This window comes from Mus pahari, chromosome 22, assembly GCF_900095145.1.
Source record: "Mus pahari chromosome 22, PAHARI_EIJ_v1.1, whole genome shotgun sequence".
NCBI lineage: Eukaryota > Metazoa > Chordata > Mammalia > Rodentia > Muridae > Mus > Mus pahari.
In genome coordinates this window covers 46,968,210-46,979,062 of record NC_034611.1, presented here as the reverse complement: position 1 = coordinate 46,979,062, position 10,853 = coordinate 46,968,210, and the positions used below count along the sequence as shown (strand labels likewise).

Sequence of the window (10,853 nt, the reverse complement as noted above, 5' to 3'; positions counted from 1 at the left end):
AGGAAAATGACCAATCCCAAGCTGCACACATCTACAGTTATCACTATCAAGATAGCAGCTCAATGAAAAACTCAATCTTAACACAGATTAAAGTGGCTACTTAAACTCTCTTGTGCATGTCCCGCCAGCAGCCTCCCCAGTCCTCACTCTTCTCTCCCGAGGCGTCGGCCAACACTGGGATAAGTCTTTACTTCTGTGGTTTCAGAACCAGAAATCCACACACACTAACCACACCCTTCCCCCTCTCTCTGGTGGAAAAAGTTATCCCACCTTTAAAATAAATAGCAACCAAGTGCTCGGTTCTATGTAAAGTATGAATATTTATTTCAGGCTTTAGATCCCAATCAATTCCAAAAAACAAAATCTGATATCTCCTCAGAGCAGCTGCAGCCTCCGTGTTGGGATGGTGTCACCGAGGCAGCACATTTCATCAGACTTAGCGAGAGTAAGTCCCTGATGCCCACCGCAGCCCAGCCTTAGGAAGGGGAAGAAACAAAGCTCACCACCACGGGGCTGACAGATGCACACGCACTAATGTAAAGGAGCAGCTAACCCTTGGCAAATTGGCTTTTTTTTTTTTTTTTTTTAAGTTTGTTTTGTGGGCTTTTTTTTTTTTTTTTATTTTTTTAGTTTTTTTTTTTTTTTTTTTTTTTTTTTTTTTTTTTTTTTTTTTTTTTTTTTTTTTTTTTTCCACTTTTTTCTTTTTTCCCATTTTCTTTTGCTACCCAATATATGCAGCACTTGTGGACTCCCAGTGGGCTCCCAGCTTTAAACACAATGTCTTGAACAGACTAATTCTTCAAGAATCTAAAAACAGACAAAGGTGTTTTGCTGTGAACATTCTGCAGAGATGAGGTGAGGCAGGAGTTTGAGGGGTGGTGGCTGTTTTTAAAAAAGAATCAATACAGTGATGGAAGGGAAAGAATGCAAGACTTCAGACATTCTGTGGAGGGAACTCTCTCCAGTAAAGGTCCATAAAAAGGAGCCAACTGAGATCCGCAAGGGGAGTCAGCAGGGGCCGCCTGCTCCCGGCCCCGGGAGTGAGTTTTTGCAGAGTGGCCACTGTAGGTCCCCTGAGTGGCCACTGCAGGTCCCCGCTTGCTCCCTCCCTTTGGCCTGAGACGTCAGGGCAGTGCAGGGGCACTGAAGGGACACGTCACGACTCCTCATTTCCAGAATCATCATCATCATAACAGTCGGCATCTTCTTCCTCTTCATCTTCATCATCAATGTCGTCGTCATACAAGTCGTCATAAAGCAGATCTGAGCTGTTGTCATTGGAAGGCACTTTAGTTTTGATGCAGTACTCTGCCAGGGTTGTGGGGACCTTCACTCCATCCTTCTCCGCCTCAGCTTTAGTAGCTGAGACCTGTTTTCTGCAGAGGACAACACAGGGACAGTTTATAGAGGTCTGTCTGTTTTGAGAGGGTCTCTCACCGTCGTTTCCTTAGTGCTGGGATTATTAGGGAGAGCCTTGGGTTAAGGTGCTGTTTTTACGACAGTCTTAATCTGACTGACCATAATCAGATTCCCTGTGACTCACGGTTCACACTCCATACAGACATACCCCACCCACAGCACAGCACAGCTCTCATCATCACATACCTTCCTGTCATGGAGGGGCTTTGCCCTCAAACTACAGCCTTGTTAGAGGCAAGGTCTCTCTTGTTCGCTGCTGCAGAAATCAGGTTAACTAGCCCAAAAGCATTTGAAAGTTCTGTCTTTTGCCTCCCATCTTGCTGAGGGTTGAGGGTACAGAGGTTTTATATACGTGGGGTCTGACTGTTTTCAGTGTGGGTTCAGGCTTGCGGGGGTGCTGGGAAGCACAGACTGTGCTGCTGAGCTACAGGCCAGCATCTTTTTAGTGCCTGTCATCTGCTAGGTTCCCCCAGGGCACCAAATGTCATTGTTTTTGAGGTGGTAGGGGCAGAATGCCAGGCAGGAGCTTGCAGCAGAGCCACACCCTGCCTGCAATCCTACTCACACCTACTACTGCCTGGCTCCCATCACAATGTGCCCTGTCTTCCTCAGGCTTTTCCATTATCCTGTGCCAGCTTGGCAGGTAACAGCTCTGCAACAAAATGTCGCCTGTGTAAGTATAAAACTTTATTGCCAAAGTACAAAACCCAAAGCCATTGAGATTGGGAAGGCGTGAGATTGGAGAAACTGAAAACATAAGAACACCACTTCCCTGAAGCTTCAGTCTGTTGCCTTATACAATGATATTCTTGTAACTTCTATAGGGCTCTACATTTTACACTAACTACAACCTTACTCCTTTATCTGATTCACCCACCTCAGCGGCTGACCACTAAACCCAAGCAGGGGACAGGGATGGACGCTGTAATCCTAGGACTTGGGAGGCAGAGGCTGGATCTCTTGTGTTCAAGGCTAGCTTGGTTTAAACTGCAACACACACACACACACACACACACACACACACACACACACGAGACAAACAACCAAAACAAACCCAGAATGTCTGCCATCCTGTCCAGTGAGTTCTCTTTATTTTCTATTGTGTTTTGTTTCTGTTTTGGGTTCTCTTTCAATAGCTAAATTCATTAGGTTACTCCATAATATAATTGAGAAACTGTTTTAAAGTAAACAGATTATTGAAGTCTGACTTTAACCCCTTAGTTCCAGAATGTACGTGGTCGGCCTCACCTAATGATCTCAGCATATTCCTTGTCTTTTCCTTTGCTGTCCCTCCATTTCCTGAACATGACTGAAGCGTCCACATTGGCTGGAGAAAAGGTGTTGGGCTCATTAAGCAGTGAGATCACACTTAACAGGATAGTCCTGAGAAGGAGAGAAGAATCCACTGTTAAAGTCACATCCTAATGTCCAACAGGACAGGCTTTAAGAAATTAGTCAGGTTTACACAAGTTTTTCTCCCTTAAAATATTTCTGATACAAATTTGAATACAAATATGACCTACTATGAAAAATGGATTATGCAATTTTGGTTTTAGGGGCAGTGAGATGGCCCAGCAGGTAAAGGTGCGTGCCACCAAGCCTGATGACCTGAGTTAGATCACAGAGATGAAAAGGGCAGAGGAGGAAAACGCCCCACAAAGTGCTGTATACTTCCACTTACAGGACAGGGCGCATAAATAAACACACAGTAAATGCCTTTTTAAAAAAAAAAAAAAAAAGGATCGATTGATTGATTTATGCGAGTGCACTGTTGCTCTCTTCAGAAGATGGTTATGAGCCACCATGTGGTTGCTGGGAATTGAACTCAAGACCTCAGGTAGAGCAGTCAGTGCTTTTAACCTCTAATCCATCTCTCCAGCCCCATAAATGTCATTTTTTTAAAAAAATATATTTTTTATAACCAGAAGCCACTTCAGCCGCCAAAACTCCAGGCAAGCCACCCATGCATGACCACTCTCTGTGCCACCACACTGACGCTCCCCAATCCCCCTCTTCCTTTGCTCCTCACTATGTCTTAGGCCAAGTCAGGCAGAGCCTCTATGCGGATCAGAGGCCCTGAACTCTGGTAGAGACCCCGTCTCCCCACAGCTCAACACCGGCCACAAATAACAGAAACCAAGAAACAGCCATTCAACAAAGACAAACTCAGATCAAATGGTGCTGCTCTAACTGGATGGTACATGTATATATCTGTCACATAGTACAAAGCTCAAGTCTAAGTGGATCAAAGACCCAACATAAAGTCAGATACATATTGGCTCAGAAGACAACATCCTGAACAGACCATCAATAGAGCAGGCATTGAAATCAACAATTAATAAATGGGACCTCATGAAACTGAAAAGCTTCTATAAGATAAAGGACACTCTAAATAGGACAAAATGGCAGCCTACAGAACAGAAAAGATTTTTTTGTTTGTTTGTTTTTTCGAGACAGGGTTTCTTTGTGTAGCCCTGGCTGTCCTGGAACTCACTCTGTAGACCAGGCTGGCCTCAAACTCAGAAATCCGCCTGCCTCTGCCTCCCAAGTGCTGGGATTAAAGGCATGCGCCACCACCACCCGGCTCTAGAAAAGATTTTCACTAACTCCACATCCAACATAGAGTGAATGTCCAAAATATATAAAGAACTCAAGAAACTAGGTATCAACAAACCAAATTATCCAATTGTGGAATACAGATGTAAACAGAACTCTCAATACAAGAATCCCAAATGGCTAAAGAAGCACTTAAAGAAATGTTCCAATATCCTTAGCCAACAGAGAACTACAAATCAAAACAACCCCGAGATTCCATCTTATACCTGTCAGAATAGCTAAGATCAAAACCACAAATGACAGCTTACACTGGCAAGGATGGGGAGCAAGGAGACACTCTGGACATCAATATGGTAATTCCTCAGAAAATTGAGAATAGATCTACCTCAAGACCCAGCTATACCACTCCTGGGGCTCCATCCTACCACAAGGACAATTGCTCAACTATGTTCATAGCAGCTTTATTCACAATAGTCAGAAACTGGAAACCACCTAGATGTCCATGAGCTGAGGAATAAAGAACACGTGATACATTTATACAACGGAGTACTGCTCAGCTGCTAAGAAAATGACATCATGAAATTTGCAGGCAAATGTATGGCACTAGAAAAGAACCTTTCCTACCTGAGTGAGAAAGACAAACATGGAATGTACTCATCTCTAAGTGGCTATGAGCTGCAGGGTAAAGGGAAACGTGCTACAATCCACAGACCCAGAGAGGCTAGCTAAGCACAAGCTGGGCTCTAAGGATGAATGCATCTCCCTGGGAGGGAAAAACAGAACAGATTTTGTGGGTGAGGAAGGAAATAGAAAGATCAGGGTGGGGTGAGGGGTGCTAAGAAGAAGAGAGTACAAGGAGGGATTGCTGGAACTGGAGAGCATTTGGGGGTGCTGTGGAAACTCCCTGAAATCTATGAGAGTGACCCTGTGGAGGATTCCTAGTAATGGAGGATATGGAGCCTGAACTGGCCATCTTCTGTAACCAAGGCTTCCGGTGGTGGGCCTGGGACATCAACCCAGCCACGAAACCTTCAACCTACAATTTGTTCTTTCTGCAGATGCGCTGGGGTAAAGGTGGCACAGAACTTGTAGGAGTGGCCAACCAATGACTGGTCTTCTTCGAGGCCCACCCCACGAGGAAGCCCAAGCCTGGCCCTGTCTGGACGGCCCAGAGACCTAGGCTAGGAGAACAAAACAAAAAGCAATTAAATGATTCCTAGTGACATCTTTATAGACTCGGAGATTGGAGCCTCACCTAACTGTCATCCAAGGCTCCTTGGCAGCCAATGGAGTGCTGCGCAGACCACAGCCACACATTAAGTGCAGAGAGCCCAGGTTGGAGGTCTCCACTGGGTTCCTCCCCTCAGGAGCCCCAGGAAAGTGGGGGAGAAGAAACTATGTGAGCCAGAGGGGTCAAGGACCCCAGGAGAGCGTGGCCCACAGGATCGTAAACATGTTAGAGGTCAACATGTTATAATCAACATATACTATAGCGGGGCTCACAGAGGCTAAAGCCTGACGCGACAATCCCAGAGCCTGCACGTGCTTGTGCTAGGTTCTCTGTGTAGGTTAGGGTTGTGTAGCTCGGTGCTCTTGTGGTCTCCTGACAGTGGGAGTCAGGTAACTCTGATTCTTTTTGATTCTTTTGCCTGTTCTTGGGACCATGTTCCTCCTATTGGTTTGGTATGGCCTTAGTCTTCTTGTACCAGTTATCCATGTTCAGCTAATGTCCTTGGGAGGCCTGGTCTTTTCTGAAGAGAGACAGAGAGTGGTGTAGGGGTGTGTGTGTGTGTGTGTGTGTGTGTGTGTGTGTGTGTGTGTGAATATATAAATTATAAAAAGAAATTCTTAGATATGTTTTGGGGCTAGAGAGATGACTCGGTGTTTGTTAAGGGCATGGACTGTTCTTATAGAGGACCAAGTTTGGTATGCCGTCCCCACCACCCACACCTCCCATCAGGGCGCTCACAACAGCCTCTAACTCCAGCCCTCAGGGTCGAAAGCCTCTGACCTCTCTCCTCATGAGTGCGTGCCCACAGACAGACAGACAGACACACAGACACAGAATTAAAGTCAAACACATGGGCCGGGCGTGGGGGCGCACGCCTTTAATCCCAGCACTCAGGAGGCAGAGGCAGGCGGATTTCTGAGTTTGAGGCCAGCCTGGTCTACAAAGTGAGTTCCAGGACAGCCAGGGCTACACAGAGAAACCCTGTCTCGAAAAAAAACTGTTTTTTAACAATCAGCTGGCTAAGCCACAAAGCAGGCACGGAGGGTGGCACAGGGGTCAAATCTCAGCACACTGCAGTGTCTGAGCTAGAGCTAGAGCCGGTCTCACACCGAGGAAAAGTGCAAGGGAGAAAGAGAAGCAAGCGATAGCTTGGTCTACACAGCAAGTTCCAAGTCAGCTCAGGTCACAGAGTAAGGCCTTGTTTCTAAATAAATAAATATATAAATACATAAACAAACGAGTGAATTAAACAAATACGTAGAAAATAGCCTGGCCTTTTTTGTCTGGTCCCTGCCCCACCCCCCACCCCCTTTCACTCCCCCACACCCGAATAGCCTTCGTAAAGCAGAAAGAGCTTTCTTTTTCCCCCCACCCTTTCTCTTCTCCATACTGCTCTGGCCCCCCAGCTCACTCTGGTCCATAGGTTTTGTTTGTTTGTTTCTCATTACAGATGATTGTGAGGCACCTTGTGGTTTCTGGGATTTGAACTCAGGACCTCTGGAAGAGCAGTCAGTGTTCTTAACCCCTGAACCATCTCACCAGCCAGAGCTTGTTCTTAAAAACCTGACTTATCACGGGAACTTGTATCTGAGATTTGTAGGTTTAGTATAACCAGCAGTAAACTCAACACAGTGCTGCTATCACTGACATTAGCTTATAGTCTATCCTGACTCTGCTAATTAGAAGGGATTCTTTGAAAAGGCCCACAGTAATAGCAAAGATAGCCCAGTTAAACTGTCCTCATTATACGTTTCAACATGAAGAAGATATTTAAAGAGGACACCAGGGAAAGAATCCAGTTCTAACTGGGAGAACAGGGCAACACATGGCAAAATATAGTTGTTTAAATGGCTGACATATTACAGTTTCTCTTACTGCTGCTAAAGCAACGGTGTCATTTTAACAGTTCCTGCTGAGCAGTGCTGCAACTGTTGCTGACGTATTCCTAGGATAAAATGCAAAAGCAAGGATTCCCTGGTTAAATGCACAAAAGTACAGAGTTTAAAAACTAAGACTCAAAGTCCAGCCTGGTCTACATAGTAAGTTCTAGGATAGCCAGGGCTACGTAGAGAGACTGGCTACACATGTATTATGTAGACCAGGCTGGCCTCAAATTCACCAAGATCCAGCTGTCCCTGCCTCCGGAGCACTGGGGTTAAATGTGTGTGCGACCACACTGTCCAAAAAGTATATTTGTTACTTCATCAAAACTATAACTAGTAGGGTGTGCCTCAGTTCCTAAAAACCACCCAGGTGGGGTTTGCAAGTTTGATGAGCAAAAAGGGAGCTTGCATCGTGATGAACAAAACTGAGAGCTTGGAATACACACGATGGAAAAAGAGAACTGATTTCCATAGCTCACACACACACACACACAGAGAGAGAGAGAAATTAAACAATTTACACAAAAGCTAAGTGATCTAATGAGGAGTAAATTGTAACGTAAGAGGAAGAAGCAGATAGGGAAATCTGAGTCCCAACTACCACTGCTCAGGGAGCCCACCCTTTCAAGTGATGCAGGTGCACGTGTCAGGCAGCCAAGACCCACCCACACGCCAGAGTCAGGTCCCATGCCATGTTTTCCACAGTCCTCACTGGTGAATATTCTCCCTATGCCCATGTCCCCATACCCTGCTAGAAACCCAAGCCATCACAGCCTACTCTCTCTTATTCCCACTCATGCCCCAACCCTCTAATAACTCGGCTGTTATGAGGCCTGTTGTGTGGTGTGAATTTTACCGCATTCCTTAGCCCGCTGACCACCAGGATACACCTTCACATTGAAACCCTTCTAGCACACCCTCATACTCTAGCCAGAGAGAAAGCTATCAAAGGGAAGATTCTGTCCACAGGCTCATACAGAATGAGACACAGCACACACACCCAAAAGAAGACCCAAGGAGCAGGTGGCTGTACTCCCTGTTTATCTGCAAAGCTGAAGTAAGGCTTACGTGAGCCCAAGAATTTGAGGCTGGTCTCAAACAACAGCCAGGTTAGTGGTGGCACTGAGGAGGAAGAGGCAGATGGGATCTCAGTGAGTACGAAGCCAACCTGGTCCACAAATTGAGTTCCAGGACAGCCACAGGGCTACACAGAGAAACCCTGTCTCAAAAAAATGAACCAGGGCTGGAGAGATGGCTCAGTGGGTAAGAGCACCCCACTGCTCTTCCAAAGGTCCAGAGTTCAATTCCCAGCAACCATATGGTGGCTCACAACCATCCGTAACAAGATCTGACGCCCTCTCCTGGAGTGTCTGAAGACAGCTACAGTGTACTCACATATAATAAATAAATAAATCTTTAAAAAAAAAAAAAAAAAAAAAGAGCCAACTAACCCAAGAGGTCATGAAAGCAAGGCACAGCGCAGCGCGTCACTTCATTTTCCCAGCTTACCTAACATTCTGAGTAGGGTTCCACCTCTCAGAGGGCAGCTCTCCACTCTGCGGGTCATCTACAGGCGGATGAAGAATTGAAATGCATACATCTCCATTCTACAAGACAATAATACAATATTCAGTAAATACGAAAGAAATGGATATGAGCAACATGTGACCACACACAGTTGCAATCCCAGTGGTCAGACTGAGGCAAAAGCACCTCAAGTGTGAGGCCCGGCTGGGCTAAGGAGTCACGAGGGGCTCAAAACAAACATAAATATGTGTGCGCGTGTGTGCGCACATGCGCATACACACACACACACACACACACACACACACACACGCACGCACGCGCGCACACACACACACACACAAAGCCAGGAATGACGATACATGCCTTTAACCCCAGCACTTGGTAGATAAATGTGAGTTTGAGGCTAGCCTGGGCTATACAGCAAATCCCAAATGAGCTAGGGCTACATAGTAAGAACCTGACTTTAACAAAACAGAAACAAAAATCAAAAATGGGATAAAATTAGGCACATTTTTTGTTAAAAAATTTTTAAACAATTTTTAGCAATTATCTTTTTTTATTAAAAATCCCCCGCCTTTAATCCCAGCACTTGGGAGGCAGAGGCAGGCAGATTTCTGAGTTCAAGGCCAGCCTGGTCTACAGAATGAGTTCCAGGACAGCCAGGGATACACAGAGAAACCCTGTCTCGAAAATAATAATAATAATAAATTTTTTCTCCATGGTCAAATTCTAAGTTAAAGAAGAATTAAACATTATAAACATTATAAACTTTTATTTGAACCAGGTATGGTGGCACAAGTCAGCACTCAAGGAGACAAGAGGCAGGAGGTTTGAAACAGCCTGATCTATATACATTTTGAGTTCCAGGCCACCTAGGGCTATTCATCAAACAAAACAAGACATGGGCTAGTCTCTGAGAGGTATGTCCTGTCTGTGGCACCACCTTTCTGAAACAGAAAAAAGCAAACAACCATGATAACTCCTAAATATATGGTTACAAATTAATTGCTGTGGTCACTATAATTTGCATAATGCATAAACATTATAAGATCTAATCTAACATAGGCCACAGGGCAATATATAAATATACACTATAGAAAATAATAGGTTAAGTAAAATAGTCACTTGTTTCTTTTCTCCCCTACCTTCGTTTTTCCTGGTTGGTTTTTTTTTTTTTTTTTTTTTCCAAGACAGGTTTCTCTGTGTAGCCCAGGCTGTCCTGGAACTATGTAGCCCAGGCTGACCTGGAACTATGTAGCCCAGGCTGACCTGGAACTATGTAGCCCAGGCTGTCCTGGAACTATGTAGCCCAGGCTGTCCTGGAACTATGTAGCCCAGGCTGTCCTGGAACTATGTAGCCCAGGCTGACCTGGAACTATGTAGCCCAGGCTGGGCTCCAGCTCAACAGAGATCCGCCTGCCTCTGCCTCCTGAGTGCTAAGGCTATAGGTGTGCCCCACCACTGCCCAGCAGTTATTTGTTTTTTAAATATCAAGAATGGTAGATAAGAGTTAAAATTTTTGAACTGATACATATATATATATATATATATATATATATATATATATATATATATATATATGTGTGTGTGTGTATATATACATATATGTGTGTATATGTGTGTATATATATATATATATATATGAAGTATAAAATTATTATATATATAACTCAAATTTAAAACATATACAGATGGTCAGGCGGTGGCAGCATAAGCTTTTTATCCCAGCACTTGGGAAGCAGTGGGGTGGGGCCCACACTGCAGCAGGTCATATCTCTGAATCTGAGGCCAGCTTGGTCTACTGAAGGAGTTTCAGGACACCCAGGGCTACACAGAGAAACTGTTTCTGGAAAAATTAAACAAAACACTTGTTTGTACATGTGTGTGAATATGAGTGAGCCTCTGTGAGGGAGTTGGCGGTCCCTATCATGTCATTTCTTCAACTGCTCTCTACTATTTTTTGTGAGCACTGAGATAGTCAACTACACTGCTTAGCTAAAAATCAGCAGGGAACCTCCTGCCTCCACCTACACAGCACTGGAATTACAGATGTGCACTGCACTGTCATACTTGGCTTTTTACAGGAGTCCTGGGGATAAGCGTTCAAGTCCTCACATTTGCATGATTATCACTTTACTGAGGCATCTCCCAGTGCAAAGCATCTTAAAATTTTGTTGTTTTGAATTTCTTTTCTTTTTTTTTTAAAAAAATATTTATTTATTTATTATATGTAAGTA

At 44.6% G+C, this 10,853-nt stretch overlaps 1 protein-coding gene across 1 annotated transcript in view; it reads right to left on the bottom strand.

Moving 5' to 3' along the window:
* Window positions 1-670: 670 nt before the first annotated feature.
* Ube2r2 (ubiquitin conjugating enzyme E2 R2) overlaps window positions 671-10,853 on the bottom strand; it is a 54,530-nt gene continuing 44,347 nt past the window's right edge. The window contains exons 3-5 of the mRNA XM_021222070.2: window positions 8,599-8,696; window positions 2,668-2,802; window positions 671-1,376 (exon numbers count right to left, since the gene is read on the bottom strand). Of these exons, the coding sequence (XP_021077729.1) occupies window positions 1,157-1,376; window positions 2,668-2,802; window positions 8,599-8,696 (453 nt within the window). The 3' untranslated portion in view covers window positions 671-1,156. The remainder of the gene's footprint in view (window positions 1,377-2,667; window positions 2,803-8,598; window positions 8,697-10,853) is intronic.